This window comes from Triturus cristatus, chromosome 4_1 (assembly GCF_964204655.1).
Source record: "Triturus cristatus chromosome 4_1, aTriCri1.1, whole genome shotgun sequence".
Classification (NCBI taxonomy): domain Eukaryota; kingdom Metazoa; phylum Chordata; class Amphibia; order Caudata; family Salamandridae; genus Triturus; species Triturus cristatus.
In genome coordinates this window covers 596,871,791-596,890,355 of record NC_140585.1, presented here as the reverse complement: position 1 = coordinate 596,890,355, position 18,565 = coordinate 596,871,791, and the positions used below count along the sequence as shown (strand labels likewise).

The 18,565-nt window shown below is 46.7% G+C and overlaps 1 protein-coding gene across 4 annotated transcripts in view; it reads right to left on the bottom strand.

Annotated features, from left to right (window-relative positions):
• The window catches only part of BEND7 (BEN domain containing 7), a 398,804-nt gene that overhangs the window by 125,876 nt on the left and 254,363 nt on the right, over window positions 1-18,565 (bottom strand). For all 4 annotated transcript variants that reach the window (XR_014981306.1, XM_085652959.1, XM_085652958.1 and 1 more), the window contains exon 5: window positions 18,203-18,468. Coding sequence is in view for 3 of the 4 variants with exons in the window: in XM_085652959.1 (XP_085509085.1) it covers window positions 18,203-18,468 (266 nt within the window). In the remaining variant the exon portion in view is untranslated. The remainder of the gene's footprint in view (window positions 1-18,202; window positions 18,469-18,565) is intronic.

The window sequence follows — 18,565 nt, the reverse complement described above, 5'->3', positions numbered from 1 at the left end:
AAACACACAGCACGGGGTACATGACTCCCCAGCGCACGGGTACATGACTTCCCGAAACGCACACCAAAATAAAATACTGTACAGACTAAGTGACCCCCAAAATGCACATGCGCACGCTAACAGATTGACCAAAGCGCATATATTCATTACTACAAGTACTCAGCAAACATGGCACACAAAACATGTTGAAAGCTAATCTCTGTAACAATAAAATATAAGTGAATAACACCTTACTGCAAATAACAGCTCATTAATTTAGGCAAAACACATGGCAGGCACATCTATGTGCATAGGCAGAGGCTACACATTTGAAAATGCAACACAATACATTAAAATAATTAAAGTAGACAGTCAAAAAAGCGCAGTAAGATTTGTGCTTGGCAACATCAAAACTGAAATAAATAAAGCAGCCATCATGGACTACAGAAAAGGAAAAACTGTGCTCAGGCTTGAAAACATGTGAAAGTACAAAAAGCAGTACCTTCCTGGAGAGGTAACGAAGGACAGAAAGTAATAAGGTAATGAAGCAACAACGAGTCCCTTGAATAAAAAAAAACGGAACAAAAGGAGGCAGAGATAAGCAGTCCTCGCACATCCAACGACGCTCTGGTTACACCTGCAGAAAGGAACTTCACCAAATAGGACACTTTGGTTGGTAAGAACACGGGGTTGGCTCCGTGATTGGGAAAGTGCATGCAATGTTGAAGAGTGGTAAACAGCCCATAGAGTTTGCAATCGCAAAATGGCGGCACGTTGGAAACGCACTGCCAGGAGGCTCTCAACACGAACATGCACCAAACATCTCTGCGCAGCTGTACTGATGCGGTGTCAAGATGTATTCACCTTATCCTTTGATCGTAACCTTTTGTTGTTTCTCTTTGAAGTCTCCTTTCTCATTGCAAAGAAGGGAGAAGATGTAGTATACTGCTCAGTCAGGATGTGTTTATATTAGAATGTTCAAGGTTAGAATGTTGATGATTTAGTTAGTTGCTGAATGGGCTGAGCAGATACAGACCGCTCCTGGTGGGGCTCTTCTATTATACAACTTGATACCAAATAAACCTACATGAAAACTACCAAGACTGGACTACTTCTTGTAACATTACACGCGGAGAGAGAGACGTCACAGGGATGCAAGATGACGCTGGAAACACTCTGAAGTGAAGCGAAGGTGAGCGGGCGCGTGCACTGTGCAACATTTAAAAAAAAAAACGATGGCAGTTGAACCGCAAAGCAAAGACACTTTCAATGAAACAAAACAAAAACTAAAAAAACATACTTGTTATCAATGAATCAGAGAGTACAAAACACTCCTCCAGTAACTGGAAGCCGCTACTCCACATGGCAGACAGAAACACAGGAACAGCGGGTTTTATCTCACCCGACTTAAAGTTCCTCACAGGGCTGAAACTCTCCAGAGCAACACCGTCCTAGGGCAGCAGAGAAAGAAAACACTCTCCCAACAGCGCAAAATAGGCAGCAAGGCAAGGGCAGCTGGGCTCCAATTGGCAATGGGTGTAACCAGAAATAGGAACAGGCAGTAGATCAGAGCACGCAGCATCACCATTTGCAGCAAATGTATAAGACACAGGAGGATCTCCGTTCACATCTGTCACTCCATCAGCAATCATGTAGCCAGCACCTTTACACCGGGACCCGATCCTTGCACCCGATCACCACACTTCAAGGTGTGAATCGCCACAGTGCTAACATCATCACGTGGCCATTACTTCTCACTGAGGCCCGGTCTTTGCCCCCGAAATTGCTGTCAAACCCGGACAGCCCGATCATTAAATCAGCAGGTTTAAAGCCAAGTAGGCCACACAATGTCCAATGCCCGAAACATACCTTTGGAGGCTGTCTGTTGGAGAAGTCACCGGTGGGGCATAGAGGGCGTTGAAAACTATCATCAGGCTTGGCTGGCAATCATCTTAGTAGTTTCTTATTTCATTTCTTTTCTCTGTACACGTTGTTCATATCAGATTGTCGCCACTTTTACAACGAAGAAAGTGCTCTTGTGGATAAGTAATCCAGTAGCCGAAGGTGTAGTTAAGTAGGTTTATTCATTATAACAAGAATGGTAAAGAAGGCCCCACCGGGAGCAGCGTCCTGCTGCTCAGCCCCACTCACTCAAACTGACCACTCATTCAAACCATGCATTCACGAACATTCTGATTACATCACACACACAGGCTGAGCAGCAGGGAGAAAGGAGACACAGAGTAGTACAGAATATAACACTTACTACCCCGGATAATGCACTGTAACATCTGGATTGGTTTATTCTGGCACCCGTGACAACGAGGGAGTAGGTAGGAGGGTCAATGAGTGCAAGCCATCAATACTGGAGTAATTCCTAGATTTTTATAGGAAACACAATAAAGGCCTACTTAGTAAGCATGTGGCCACAGGCTATGCTAAGTGCACCAGTCTGTTAAAAACAGACCATTGTATACAAGAAAAATCAATTTCCTCTATCAGTGCGTTAGAGCTATTTCCAGTAAAAATACAGTAAGGGCAAGGAGGTAATTTCTTAGGTTTCAGGGAAGGAAAGCATTAAGGAGTAGTTAGGGGTTGGTAGGGTTCAGGGATTGGTGGTGTTAAGGGGTATTCAGAGGGCTTTTAGAGTTGAAAGAGGGAAGGGCAGCATTAAGGGTCGGTTTAGGTTTTTACAGTTCAGGGATGGGTGGCGTAAAAGCATGGTAAGGGGGTTTTAGGTTGGAGGGAAGGATAGCAATAAGGGGAAGTAAGGGGTGTCCCTGTTGTGGCCGACCTCCTACATATGTTGTGGTCCTGCCACGCTCTACTACAACACTGACGGGAAGCAACGTCCTGCTTAGCCGCATGCACAGACCGTGTTGAACTGCGCTCCTGGGAGGAATGTGAACTGGGATTATTCACCAGATCCAAGAAGCACAAAGTAACTTCCAGATTTCTAGACCTGGGGTTAATCGCAGCCAAGCAACTAATTACTCGCAACTTTAACATAGTCGACTTTTAAAAGTTGTCTTTATTACATGCAACCCTTCACAACAACTGCAGCTAGATCTTTAAGTGTTTATGTACTGTCCCAGTTTAGTGAATGTGGATTCATTTTTACCATTCAGGTGCATTGCAAAAAAGGGCTGTTTCTACTATCTACAGGTCTGAACAAGCAACCCCTGATTTGACAACTAAAACAATTCTGAACTACTTATGTATCAGAATATATCAAGTTCACTACTCATTTCACACGCTGTGGTAGTGCGCAGTGCCAAACAATGTCATCAGTGTTGTATTTAGCCATTTTGTTTTCTCAGAACTTGCTGATCTACAAAAACACCACATTAGCTCTTCAGAATGTTTTACGCACCCCCCAGCCAATAAAACATTGAATCTGAAATTTCAATTTCTGGTTCAACAGTTACGTTTTCAAGAGCTTGCTGCCAAGGAATTTCTGTCCAGCATAGTGGAGAAAGAAATTTGGATGGATTGCTACCAAAAAATTGTTAAACAAAACAATGAGCTTCTTACGAGTTTGCTGTGACGGTCTAAAAGATTAGAGTTTGCTGTGCCTGTCTAAAAGATTAGGTGACGTTCCATTAACTATTTTTTGCAATATGCACGTTTTATTGTACTGTGTGAAGATATGGATGAAAAGAACAAGTAACTTATCTACGGAAACACTCTTTCTGGTGAATTCTCGATCTAACTGAAGATTCCTCACCTCTTTATATCCCCAAGACACCAGACTGGATTCAGAGAATAGCAGTGTTCCCATGCTCTTTAATGCTGGTTCTTTACCGCTACAGAAGTGATGGAGAGGAGCCGCATATAAGCCCCACTCCCACACATCAGCATCAGTTTCTTGTCCTTTCCGATACCTCGCCCTCAGATGTGCTGATCACCAACTTGGGATCTTAGTAAATGTTAAGAGTCAACTCCACAGAACTGGCAGGTGGGAAAGAGATACTTCTAACTGCAGATGTGTCACCTTAAAATAGACACCAAAGAAGTACCAGCTAAAAGTCCTGCCAAACCGAATGGGAATGTCTTCCCACTGGACCTGGCTATCAAGGCACTAGTGCTTCATGAGTATAAGCACCAAAGCCCAAGTTACAGCCTGGCAGACATCAAGGACAGACACTCTTCACTCCAACACAGTGGTAGCAGCCTTGACCATGATAGAATGGAACTTCAGACATTCTGGGGGGTGCATCTTGGTGAGTGTGTAGCAGATCTTAATACAGAGCCTTATATTTCTTGGCTCTGGAAAACTCCACAAAAAGTTGATTGTCCAATTGATGGCCCTTGGTACGATCAATGTAAAAACTCACAGCTGTTTTCAGGTCCAAACAATAGTGTCTCTCTAATCTTTCAAGGGGGGAGAAGAGAGCAAAGAACGCTGACATAGCAATAAATGTGGAAGGAGTCATTCCTTTGGGCAAGAAGGCAGCCTGCAGTTCACTCACCCAACGAGACGACAAAGTCGCAATGAAGAAGACAGTTTTCAAGGTTAGGAGACACAGCGAGCATCTTTGCATGGGCTTGAAAAGTGTATATGTGAGGAATGTCAAGACTAAGTTAAGGTCCCACAGTAGCATCACAACCTGCTTGGGAGAGAACGTGTGCCAAACCTTTAATAAACTTCATTACAACAGGTAGTATGAACAAGGACGGTTGGTTCCGCAAATGAAGAAAGTCTTTATAGTGCCCACTGCAAGGCCCTGCTGGGCAAAAGACAGAGCCATTGAGAACATCTGACAGCCTCACATGAAGGGATGGTGGTCCGAGCACCACACCAAGCGACAATTTGTCCCAGTACCCAGCATAAATGGATTTCATGGACTAGCGCCTGGCAGCGAGGATGACATCTACCACCTAAGGTGGCAGATTGCAAGCAGTTAATTGCCACTGCTCCATCTCCACGCATGGATGTGTAGGTTGTGGTGATTCAGGTGGAGGTCCCAGCCCTTTTACTGAGACAGGAGGTCGTCCCAAAGTACAGCCTGATTGGAGGACAGATGCTAAAGCTCAGGAATTCCGGATACCACATTCTCCTGGCCCAATGTGGAGCCACTAGGATGACGTTCATTGTTGCATTTGTGCAACATTGTTGACACTGCGAATGGTAGCAATGTTTCCGGTTATTGGTATAAGACAAAATGTGTTACCTCAAGATTTAAACAACACTGGTGATATTCCAGACATCTGCTTAGCACATCCACTCTAGCATTCAAAGACCCTGCTAGGTGGTTGGCGACCAGAAAGCTGCTCTGGCACTTTAGCTACCTTCAGAGATGCAAAGCCACCTGGCACAGCACACAGGACCACTTTCTGTCCTGCGTCTTGCAGTACAAAATGTCAGTGGTGTTGTACGTGAGAACCTGTATCACCCTTCCCTTGATGGACGACAGAAGACCTTCAGGGCAACATGATTGTCCAGTAGCTCCATTAGGTCGATGTGGCACCAGCCCCCCCCCACTGGAGGCCACCCTTCACTGATTTCCACCTTTCCCAGATGATCACTCCTTAGACCAATAGTGATTAATCTGTCACCAGGGCTGGACTGGAAACCCAAAGCAGCCCAGGCAAATGATCAGACCTGTCACCGTACAGTGCATAGAGAGTGCAGCGAGCCAGCTTACCACTACAAGGAGGGTTTCAGGGGGGTTCTTCCCCCAAGAAAATGTGGGCAAAAATGGCACATTCTACAACACATATTTAATTATATATTCAATTGCATTAGCCTTTGAAGCATAGTGAATGACGACCTTACAGTGGACCAGGACAGGACAATCTTGGTTAGTGCCCTTCAATGATTCCCTCACAACCACCCTCCAACAGTGCCTCTCATCTCTGCATAGCCTCTCTCTCACATGTATTTAATTTGTTTTTAGCACCTCTCATACCAGTGTAGGGTGTCAGAGCATTTTACATCACACACAAATAAAGAGACAATGAATCTTACGTGGGTAAATCAGTGTATAGAATATGTTACCCAAGACAAAGGGGACTACAAGGTGTAGGATTCATGTCAGCTATACTGGTAGGCATTTTCTGAGAGTACTTGGTCTGGAGAAGCACACACTCAGAAATCAGGACATGGGGCCTGAGTAGAGAGCAACAGGGGCGGCTGTATGATGTGGGTGATAAGGCTGGTAAACTGATTGCGTGGCTGGATAAAAAGGAGAGAGCGAGTCGAGTGGTCCCGTCGATTGAGAGACTGGATGGTGTGTGTGTCACTGAGCCGGAGGAAATTGTTGACTGTTTCGCTGAGTATTTCCGTGGGGTGTATTCCCCGGTATCTTCCCGCTCGGAAGAGGATTCCCATGACCTGCTTAAAGACATTGCGCTGCCTTACCTTTCGGAGGAGGATAAACTGTTGTTGGACGCGGCTCCGACATCTGATGAGATTGCCCTCGCCATACGTTCGGTCGCCTCTGGCAAGGCCATGGGTCCTAATGGCCTTCCCATCGAATTGTACAAATTACGACCGGATACGCTGGCTCCGCATCTCCGTGATATGTTCCTCGCGGCCCGGTTGGCGGGTTCCCTCCCGCTGGACCAGCGTCTTGCCACTATTGTGGTTATTCATAAGGAGGGGAGGCCGCGGGATCGGGTCACGTCTTATAGGCCTATCTCGCTGTTGAATGCGGAGCCGAAAATTCTCGCCAAGGTGCTGGCGAATCGGCTGGTTGGCGTGGTGTGCGATCTGATCCATCAGGACCAGTCCGGCTTTATCCCTCATCGCAACACCGCGCTCAACCTGCGGCGTCTGCATGGGGGGCTCGCGAGGGTCCCATTCATACGAGAGCCAGCCATTTGGGCGTCCTTGGACGCCACTATGGCGTTCGACACGCTTGAGTGGCCATATATTTGGGCGACGCTGGCTAAGTTTGGGTTTGGCCCGGGATTCATTGGCTGGGTGAAATTGTTGTACTCCGGACCGCTGGCGCAGGTGGCGGTGAATGGTAGAGTATCGGCTCCTTTTGAACTGGGCAGGGGCACGCGGCAGGGCTGTCCGCTGTCGCCGCTCCTCTTTGCGCTTGCCTTGGAGCCCCTGGCGGAGTGGCTGCGGTGGCATCCTTCGATTCGTGGTCTCCGATGGACCCCCGAGTATGAGGATCGCGTCTCCCTTTACGCGGACGATATTCTTTTGTACCTTGCTTCCCCGCGTGAATCATTGATTGTGTTAGTGGATGTGTTGCGTTCATTTGGCCGCAACTCCGGCTTAGTCATCAACTGGGCTAAATCCTGTGTGTATGTCCTCTCGGGGGAGGCTCCTATCCTTCCGTGGGGTTGTCCTATCCAGGTTGCTCCGCAGGGATTTAAGTACCTGGGTATCTTTATTACCCTTGACGCTGCGGCCCGATATAAACAGAACTTACTCCCCCCCCCCTCCAGCGCCTGAAGGAGGATGTGGCGCGTTGGAGGCGCTTGCCGCTCTCGCCGCTCGGCCGTGCGGCACTGTTTAAGATGATGTTGTTGCCACGTTTCTTATACGCTCTACAAAACACGATGGACATCGTCCCGGCACGCTACTTTCGGGAGGTGGAGGGTCTGCAGCGCCACCTGTTTTGGGATGGGAGGCCGCGTATCGCCCTCGCGAAGCTGACGCTCCCGTGGTATGACGGGGGGGTCGCCCTCCCAGACATCAAACGGTATTACTGGGCCTCCCAGCTGGCTGCGATAAACCACGGCCTTTATGGGCCCGCCCTTAACCCGGCTTTTGAAATGGATAAATTGTTACTGCCGGGTGGCGACTATAATCGTGCGCTCTACTCTAGATCGCTCGACGCACGCCTGACGGGTCCTACGCGGGTCGCGGTACGGGTGTGGCACGCGGCAAACTTGGCGATGGGGTGGAAGGATCGGTTGACCCGGGCGACGCCACTGTATGCATCTGAGCGATTGGGCTGCTTGTGGACCTCGAAAGGCTTTGAGAAGTGGGACATGATAGGCATCAGTAGGGTGGGCGATCTCTGGACGAGGGGGGGGGTTCGATGTGCTGCAGGCGGAATTCCAGTTGCAAGACAGGGAGTACTTCCGGTATGTACAGGTTCGTCACGCGCTGTGTTCTGTATTCCCGGATGTGGCGTCCATCCCGGAGTGCTCCCCTCTGGAAGATAGAGTGCTAGATGGGCATGTACCGGATGGCACTATCTCATTGATTTATAAAAAGCTCATCAACGATCGCTCGGGACTGCTGACTGGCCTTCGTGAGGCATGGGTTGCCGATGGATTGGAGCTGGATGACGAGGACTGGGTGTCTGCGGTGGCCTCCACGAAAGAGGTGGCCATACCGACCCGCCTTCGTTTCGTCCAGCTCAAAATACTCCACAGGGTCTACGTTACGGGGTCGGGTCTGATGCGTATGGGATATGCCGTGGATGGGCTGTGTAAGCATGGGTGTGGTTCGCTAGGGACCTTCTTCCATACTTTGTGGGAATGCCCGGAGGTGGCGCGATTCTGGCGTGGTGTGCATGCGGTGTTGCAAGCGGTCACGCATGTGACGCTGTTTCCCGAGGCTAGGAGATGTCTGCTAAATGTGTGGGAGCCGACTGGTTACACGGCGCCGCAGACGTGGTGGGTGACTCTGGGATATATGGTGGCCAAGCGTGACATAGCCCAATTGTGGGGCTCCCAGAGGTCACCAACGGTCTCGGTGTGGAAGGACAACATGGATTGGTGTATGTTTCGGGAGAAGGTAGTGTATGTGGCGAGAGGTAAGCCTGGGAAATGGGTGAAAGTGTGGGGCCCCTGGAACTCCTATCGTGGCGGGATTTGCACCCCGCCGCTGACGCCTGATTTGGCAGTGGCCCAGTCTCCCTAGTCTGCTTGTTACCTTGGTTCTGGGTATCGTTTTCACTTTGTTTCTGTCCTGGCCCGTCCCCCCCCCTATTCCTGTGGATCGGTAGGGTTCTCCCCAGGGGAACTCATAATGCTGCTTTGACTTTTGCTGCCTTGTGGATTTGTTTGTAGTTTCTTTTAAAAAATGGAACTGCCAGTTGGGGGCTCCGGACGGTGTGGCCGCCAACGCTTCCTTCGACTTCTGGGACCTTTATCACTTGTCGCTTGTGTTTAATAATTGTGTCTATGCTCCCACTGTTTGCTAGCGGCCGGCCTGAAGGTTGTAGGCCCATCCTTGTATATCTTTTGCATTCTGTAATAAAGGTTTCAAAAAAAAAAAAAGAAATCAGGACATACCACAGTGGTTAGGGTTGGCTTTATTAATAAGGATTTATTTCTACCCAAACAAATCCTGTTTAGCCACATTACGATAATGAAAGACTCAGAGGGGAAAAACATAACTTTCTAACCTGCACCATGTGTTTAGCATGCAGCTCTTTAATGACACCTCATAGCTCACTGTGCTAGATTATGGTTGTAACTTATGAACTACACAGTAAACAAGCATTTGCAATGCATTAGGTCTCGCATTTACGCGAGTTTGAGCTATTGACATTGCAAATAACAATGCCTATTGGCATTGTCATTTACAATGCCAATAGCTTTAACTCGTGTAACTGCGAGACCTATTGCATTGCAAATGCTTGTTTTCTGTGTTGTATAGCGCGACCCGAAGGTATTGGACCACATTACATGAGCACCAGTTCCTTTACACAAGGACACACACATTCATTGCTTTGGTAGGCACGGGAGATTAAGTGATTTGCCCAGAATCACTGGATGTTGAGCCGACACCGATATTAAAGTTTTTATCACTGCAGGCTGTCATAAATGAAGTGTGCAGTCTTCTATAACCTGACAAAGTTTCCCTATTCTTTACAACAATCATAGTACAGTGGAGTATTTGTTCTCACACTGCAGCGTCATGTTTGTCCATGACTTGACTAAGAAGATTAATCGCGTAGATGAAGGCCGGCTCTCAGCCACTCTTGAAACACCCCCCAGGGCGCGCGCCATTGTTCCGCTTGTCATCGGTTCCGCCTTTGAGTGAGAGGCGCTGGACGTATCCTCAAGTGTTCTTGTTCAGGTGTCGTGTTGACAGACCAGTGTGTGCCAGGCTCGGATGGAGTACTTCCTAAGCGTCACATGTGCACGGAGAAAGCCGTACTGTGTATGAAACAACCTCTGAATTGTGCCACACACCTGCATAGTCTGTTTGTGCATTAGGTGACGGTCTTAAAATACAGTGGCTTTGAACATTTCCTAGGTATGAACGGACTCGACTTGTTTGAAGCCAACAGTGAGCAGCACAGCACCGTTCTAACTATAAATAGGCATTGACAAAGCCAGCAGGCTTGGCTTTCACGTGGCAATGCGTGTAAATCGAGGCATTCACTCATTAAACAAGTTTTGTTTGGTAGTAGCCAGTGCTGTATAGAACATGCGATCGCGAAAGCGATCGCTTTGTTGTATGAGAGCAAGAGAAATAAAACCAAAAATAACTGCAGCGCACGTGAGCATGCAGGAAGCAAGCGATGACTGGGTTATCACTCATTGTTCTGACAAAAAATATGCTAGCTTCAGGAGTCCTCAGCGGTTGTAGGATTAAGTGGAAGAATCGTGTCCCCAGTCACCACCTCACCTTGCCGGGTGGACACGTTCCGGTCGTTGCCCGCCTTGAGCACCACCTGCGGGTAGCTCTGCTCCAGCACGAAGAGCTCGTCCTTGCCGCTCTTGCTGGACTTGAGCGTGCCGCTGGGGCCCGAGGGCGCCAGGTAGCGGCCCTCGCAGTCGCGACAGGCCACCTTGCCGGCGCGGAACTCCAGCGTGTAGCCGGTGGCGCGGTCGGGGGCGTCGCGCAGGCCGCCGTCGTGCGCCAGCGGTGGTGGTCGGCCGTCTGCACGCTGTAGCACTGCTCCTGGAAGAGCAGGGTGATGAGCGCGTCCACGCCCCAGGGCACGGCGCGCGCGGCGCTCAGGTGTGCGTAGCGCTTGCGGCTTAGGCTGTAGAGGTTGACCTGCGGGTGCATGGCCAGGTGCACGTTCCAGCGCTCGCAGACTTTGCCAATGATAGGTCTGGCAAAGTCTGCAATGCCCAGGCTATAGAGCATGATTCAAAGGCAATGGATGAGCCAATAGTCTCAAAGGCGAGACCTATTGGCTTTGCCAGTGCTTTTTGTACAGGGGGGGGCGGCGGCGGTGGCGAGGTGTGTGCGCGCGTTAGGCAGCAGCGGATGCGGTGAGGGGGGTCGGCAGCGGCGGGGTGTGTGCGCGTGTCTGTGCGTCTGCGCAAGCGCGTCCACAGACCCCCGACCCCAATCGCTGCGCGTGCCCCGGTCTGTCTCCCTTGAGAGGCATCTCGGCGACAATAGGTCTCGAGAGCGAGACCTAAAAAGGGTCTCTGTGACAAAAGCAGTATCCCACTAAGCTATGCACGTAAAATACTGCTCTATTATATGCATGGTACAAGACCTTTGCAGCAGGCATATTAGCCCTCTGCTCTGTTTCAAGGAGTCAAAACTGCCACTAGACAAAACGCTGATGTCTCTCCAGCAGGTACATTAATCACCAGCGTTATCCTGACACTTTTATTGTTGTCTGAAAGCTAATGGAAATGCAAGGAACTCTGCAGCAGGTGCTTGCAAAACTGCTGCACTGCTACAAAAACAGCCCCCAGAAACAAAATCGGCCTTCCAGCCTCCTGTGGAACACCTGATGCCCGGTACAGCCAGTCCGGCCATGTCTGCCACCACGTAAGCTCTAGGTGACGAAGGGAAAGTGGCCTGTCACAGGATGAATTATGATCAGTCAGCCACCACTACAGGGCTTGAGCTTCTCCTCAGAGACCTTAATAGTCTTGGAAAGGCAGCCTTAAAACTGAGCCCACTGGGATTTCAGGTTCCACTGCAGGGTCCAACTGGCTTAGCTGACAAGAAGGATAGACGAGACTAAGAGGCCAAAAAGTATCAGAGCCACCCTCACCTGGTGTCAAGATAGAGCCGAAAACATGAGTCTGAAACATGAGGACGATAGCCTGAATTTCCTGGACTTGTTGCAGTGGAGGAAAAGTCTTGAACTTCACTGTGTCTAGGATCGCCTCTGTGATGGAATCAGGTGGGACTTCGAATCATTTATAGTAAACCCCACCAATGGAAAGAATTCTGCATTTGTCTGAAGTTGAACAATAATGAACTGAGGCAAGCCTGCCTTTAGCGGTCAGTTGTCGAAGAACAGGAATACAAGGACTCTCTGAAGATGAGCAGTGACTAGCGCCATCATTTCATGAACACCCAACACTGGTGTGGCCCAAGGGTAACTCAACAATCAGAAAATGCTACTGGCCCGCCCTGGACCACAGGTAACATCTATGGGACTGCGTGATGGGTATATAAAAATACTCACCCTGCAAGTCCAAAGACACCATTCAATCTCCCTGGTCCAGAGCAGACAGGATCTAAGCTGATGTGAGCATTTTTTACTTGCACTCTACAGGAAGGTGTTAAGGGGTCGGATGTTCACGATAGGTCCGAGGCCCCATCCCTTTTTTGGATGAAGAAATACTGGGAATATCAACCCCCATCCTTCTCACTGCATCCTTGGAGAGCAACATTCATGCCTCCTGTAGCAAGATATACCGATGTTCTGATGAAATTCGCACTGGTGAGGGAGGGACATTAGGTGGGGAGGAGACAAAAGGCCTGTTTGAGCAATTTGCAAGACCCATCAGTCAGACAAGGTGGATCATCAACCAGGGAGGAAGTGCAAAATCCTTCTTCCCACTCGTTGGGCATGCATCACTGAGGGCAAACTAAAGTTGTTTGTTGCCTGTTAGAACAGGGGAAGAGGAGTTGGGGACTGGTGCTCCAGCTGGCCTGTGTATTGCCTGCCGAGTCTGTGTCCCCGAAAGGACTGGACTATCTGCTGTATCACTAGCTGGGAAGTCGGTCTATGCCTATATGCCAGCCCTCTGGAAGAGTCCCTAAACTTACAAAAATTGCTTCATAGGGGTCAACAGCCTCAAAGAATGTGATAGGACTCTGCTGTCTTTAAAGGATTTCAAAGCGGAGTCCGCCTTCTCTCAGAATTGGCAAGACCCACAAAAGGCTTGCCCATGAGAGAAGGCTGTAAATAGACAGGGAATCCAGTGGGCCTCATCCAGGCATGACTACAAAGTACAACACTGCTTCTGAATTCCCGCAATGCAATCAGTGGAATCCAAACTAATGTGGATAACATACTTGGCTACATCCTACCCATCATGTATTGTCTGAACCAGAGAGGCCCTCAGATCCTGGGAGTGCCGGCAGGATCTCACTGGCCAGATCCTAAAGAGCAGGTGTGTATTGACCCCACAGAGTAGGGTGCTAGTCCGGATCACCAGCCACTAGCCTACAGCTTTCTGGCCAGCTAAGAAGCAAGAACATGGTTTCGACCAGGAAGCCAAGAGAATATCTCTGAAGGCATCATTAAATGGAAGCAAAGGCTAATCTAAGTGAATTCTTCTTGATATGCTTGTACTGTTTGCGAAGGCAGTATCTGACCCCCATTCTCTGTGGTCTGCTTACCACCGTTTTATGTGGTCAATGATTGTTAGTTTTGTCCCAAAAAATGAGAAAGGAGGACAGAGAAAAAAACTCACTCCATGTGAAAATTTGAAGCTTTCAAGGTGGGCAAAAAACAGGACAGCCATGGAAGGTTGTTATTCTACTGCAATTATGTCCTCTATGCAAAAAGGCTTTCAAAGAGGGAAATCTAATGAGAAGTTATATGATTACCCCAAAGAAAAGAGACAATCCAATGTTCAAGGGTGAAGCAGAGCACTCTTTGACACATTGTTCGGCATCTCAGAGATCAATATCAAGACAGGAGGTCAAGGAAATTGGCGCCTGTACATTCAACAGCAACATTTGTTTCTCACTATCCTTTTGGACAGCAGAAGGCCCTGCTTAACTATTCTGGCAGTGTCTCTGCTACCACCAAGCCCTCTGGGCCTGGTCATCCCCCCTTAATATTCGCTTTAGGTTCCTTTAAGACCTCTGCTCCTTCCTCCAAAACCTCTCATTGTGCCATGGCACAATTCCATGTTCCCTATCCGGAAGATGCTTCGTTCCTGGTCTGTTCCAATTCTCCTTTCTGTTATTCCTGATCATCCACCAATGCAAGTATCGGAATATTTGTAGCGGCTGTGATGATTCACCAATACAAATCCCATACGTTTTGTAGAGGCTGGGCATAATATATCCTAATTTCAAGTTCAGGTGTCAAAAGAGATACAAGTGCCACCGAGATGGTAGAGACTAAGAGAAAATCAGAGGACAAACAAACGTGACTTTTTTCCAGCTGGATTACATAAAAGACAACATAATTTTTATTTTCAATAAATAAATGTTTGTTAAATATTATTTACTTCATTAGTTGATATTTGTTTTTTAGGAAATTGAAAGAGTGAAAGATTCATGTTATCTCATAAAACTACAATGAAATACTGAGACAGTAGGACATTGAGCTTTTCAGGGTTAACAAGACCATGTCTGTTAGAGTGCTGGCATGATGGTGATAAAGCAAGACACGTTGTGAAAGGTGAATGAAAAAAGTGTTGTTATGGAGCAGGGTTTGTGGAAGATTAGTTAGGGAAGAAAGAAGTTGATTGCGTTTAGGTTTATGCATTGCTACAATAAATTTGAGTATGATTAATTTACAGTTTTACAGCATATAAACTCAAATGTTCTTGCTGCTGGTTTGGATGCTCTGAATATTTTAATTAATGTAGAGAATGACATTTATTCAAAGAAGCACAAGCGAAAAATTTTAAATGTAAGAAAATAATTTGAATAAAATACGTTTATGAAACTGATCTGTGATCCCGAAGATGTGCATCACTTAGTCAGTACAGTTTATGGATTGCTTGAAGTAGATTTAGTGGCAGCTTATGAATACAGTGGTAAAAGCGACAGCACTCACTAAAAATGTATAAGTTCTTGTATCACTTGACAACACCCAAATAACTCTCTTTTCTACTTTCACATCCCACCCTCAGTAATGCGTCTTGTGTGTCTCGCCAACATATGACAATTGAAGGGTCTAAAATTATTAATGTTAAAAACCTCCAAAACGGAGGTCTTGTTGTTTCACCCTAGGCAATAACCATTTCTCTAACTGACCTGACATTCATGCCAGAAACCTCTGCATTGCTTTTAATATTTCAATGAAAATGCAATCCCACAAAACCGACACAACAATCGCAAGTGTAAAACATATGTATGAAATATGCACTCTCTCATCTTATTCAAGACAGCCAAAACAGGTTCTCTACTGAAATTAGGCTTTCCCAATAGTACTCCTCACTACTATTCTTTGTAAACCTGATTCAGGCATAAATTCACCTTATCATACCATCACCAAGGTGGATGGCTCTCCACCATATACAGCTCCAATTAAACGTTACTAATACTTGTATCCAAGGCAGTACCTGGCATGTCCCCAACCTCAATTGCATCCTAACGCACAATCCACCTCCCTGGAATCTCCGATCTACTAATCATATCTTTCTTGTCAGACCCAACCCACCCTCCTAATAGGCCCTCTTCAGTTACAACTGACTTTCAGGAAACCACCTCTCTCTAGAAGGTCAAAATGGCACTGAAACAGTACTAAGTGTAACTCAAAGGTCACACATTAATTACGACATGCCTGGCAACTGATGTCCCAAGAGATACTGCCCTGTTAGATGCATTTCTTCTGGAACATGGACTTCTGGCAGTGGGGAACCACAGAAAGCTAGATCTCTCATATACCGGAATGTTATGCATAATACTCTAGCCCCCTAGTGATCTTAAGGCGAAATGGGAGGAAGACATGGGTTCCTTCGAGGAGGGAGGAGTGCGAGGAAGCAAATGCTGCTTCAAGGAAGCATCCATACCATCAGGCTGCCCACTGGTGCAGTTAAAGATCATGTGCAGGGCATGCTTAACTAGATCGCTTGTGGTCAGGATCGGCTGTGCTCAAAACGATCATTGCACACGCAGCTGTTGTCAGAAGGGAACTGTTCTATATATGCTTAAGCAGTGCTGAAGAAATTTGATTGGGATAGAATGCTGTCTTACAGGTATCGCTGGTTGCAAGGGCCCCTCTCAGCAAAATTGGTGGTATTTGATATCCGGGGAGATACAGCTATGCAGATATATGCCACAATCTTCTATGGGGTGAGTCTGATGGTTTCTGGTCAAAATATGGTCCAGCGATGGGGTTACCCGGCTACACCAGACCTAGATCAATGGAAAATGGTCACAATGGGTGCTCCCTGAATGAAAAGCAAATTTATGAAAATAGAGGGTGTCCGAAAAAAAAGATGGGAACGGATCTACCAACCATGGGCTGCCATACATTGTCTGTATTCAGGAGGGGGAAACAGATGGTTCCCCCAGGAACGAGACAGACCCCTAATGCTGTGTACACAATGTAACATGTGCTGCTTGTTTGATACACCACAGAGTCAAGCTAGGTCTCTCTTTGTTGGAAATCTTCAATAAAAAGATTAGACTAAAAAAAGATCACAACTGACTACTATGCTAACCTAATAATGATGGAAATAAGCAAATTAGATATTATGGTGTGTGTTATTCTGGTGATAAGCAGAACACAGGTGTAATGCTACTATTGCTCTAAAATGTTAGGTTAATCACCTCACCCTTACTGCTTTGTGTACAGTCAGACTTTCTTATTTAAAATGTTTCGGATCAAAATGTTATTGCTTCTAAATAAATAAATGGTTATAGGAGGGTCCACTCGGGGTGTTATTCCATAGCCTCATTCTGCTTCATCTATAATGAGTTACTTCCTGAAAAAGCGTTGCATACCAAGGTAGACACTGAAATCAAGTTAAGAAAGGTGTGCTCGAGAACACTATACCAGACCAGGAGGTAATGATTAGGCAGGAAGTAAGAATGCTGCATGGCTAGGTGTATACTAATCAGCTTTACTTACATGACAACTGTTTAAAAGGGAGAGCAGAATTAAAAGTATTTCAGATGTATTAATGGAATAGCATTTTAGAGAGCTCGTCTGTAATCACCTAGCTTGTCTTTAGAGTGACAATCTACACTGCAGTGCTCTGTTGTGCGTTTTTATCGCTATGATGCAACGTGGAAGATCCTGGGGATTCAGTGCACTGTGATAGCAAATGCTCCAAGGGTACATTGTTGTTGGTTACAGTACCTGGAATACAGTGTGGCTGAATATTTGATTTAGGGCGCAAAGATAGGTTGTGGGTTATTGCCGCAGTGTAATTGGTTTGTGTCACGAGGTTGCAGAGCAATGCAGTTCAATGCATTAAACATGGGTATTGTCTTTATTTTGAAAGATTGTATCCCTAGGTTGTACTACAGTGTGCTAGATTAGTGTCCTTGGAACGCTGTGCAGAGTTTAATGCCACTGGGACAGAGTCCACTGTGGTAGGTCGTCACTCTAAGGTGCAGTGCAGTGCTGTATGTTAGGTTAGGATCCAACGGATGCAATGCACAGTTGTGACTTAGAATCCCTAGCATGCAGTTTGATGTGGTGGGTCAGTATCCTTGATAAACAATTCAAACTAGGACAGACTTCTATGATGCGATGAAATGTGGTGCGTTATTGTCACTAGATTGCAGTGTGATAATGTGCAGCGCCCTGTACTGGTTAGTGTTAACAGGATGCAGTGCAGTGCATTCTGTTCGCAAACAATTACTGTCCCTGGGATGCAGTGAGGTCTACCCAGTGTGCACTGTGGGAGGTTAGTTAGGACTGAGGGCATTAGCTAACCTTAGATGAACAGTTGAATAACTACTTAGATCTATACCCACTATGCTAGTAAAGGCAGAGGGCAGTTCACCTATACACGAGACCAAAAAGCTAAGTTATATTCCACTGTTTGAAAGTTACTATGTTTATACATATTGTCAGTATACAGCATTGTTGCAGATATATACAGTATATGCTACTGCCAACTTTGAAATTCAAAACAAAAGATATTTACAAAATGGTCAGGATGCAGGGCAGTGTGCTGGATTGGTGTCCCTTTAGATGCAGTGCAGTGATCTAGAGTCTGTAGTAAAGTGAGGTAGGTAATAGTCTCAGGGATCTACATCAGTATGGGGAGTTGGTGACCATAGAATACTCGTTGTACAAGCATTAAGTATTACACCATTAGCAGGAGCTAATGGTGTCTATCCCTTATTGGCCTCCTTCTGTAGTCTTTTATTTGGGTTTGGATAGGAGAATTAAAGAGATAGACAACAGATAAAAGACTAAGCTCCTACCAAACAATAAATACTTACGTCTGAAGAAGAGGATTCTTGAACTATCCCAAATCCAGACTCCTGGTTTGCCACTTTGGGAGAAGCATGTTCTATTCTAGGGCGAATAGGAATGTCAGGGATCCTTAATGGCTTCCTTTCATGTGTCCCTAGGCTCGTCTTCTGTGCTACTAGAGCAGGAACTACGATCTTCAGGGGTATTTTTCTCTTTCTGATCTTCTTTCGCGCCATTATGGATCGCTGAGCACAAACACAGGAAGAAGGCGGCTGCTGTCGGTTCTGGGCACCTGCAGAAAATAAACTACAAAATTCAGTATAGGTTTTAGGCTAAAACACTTGTGATCAGCCAGTGAAGACACAGTAAAACAAGAGAAGACCTTGGAA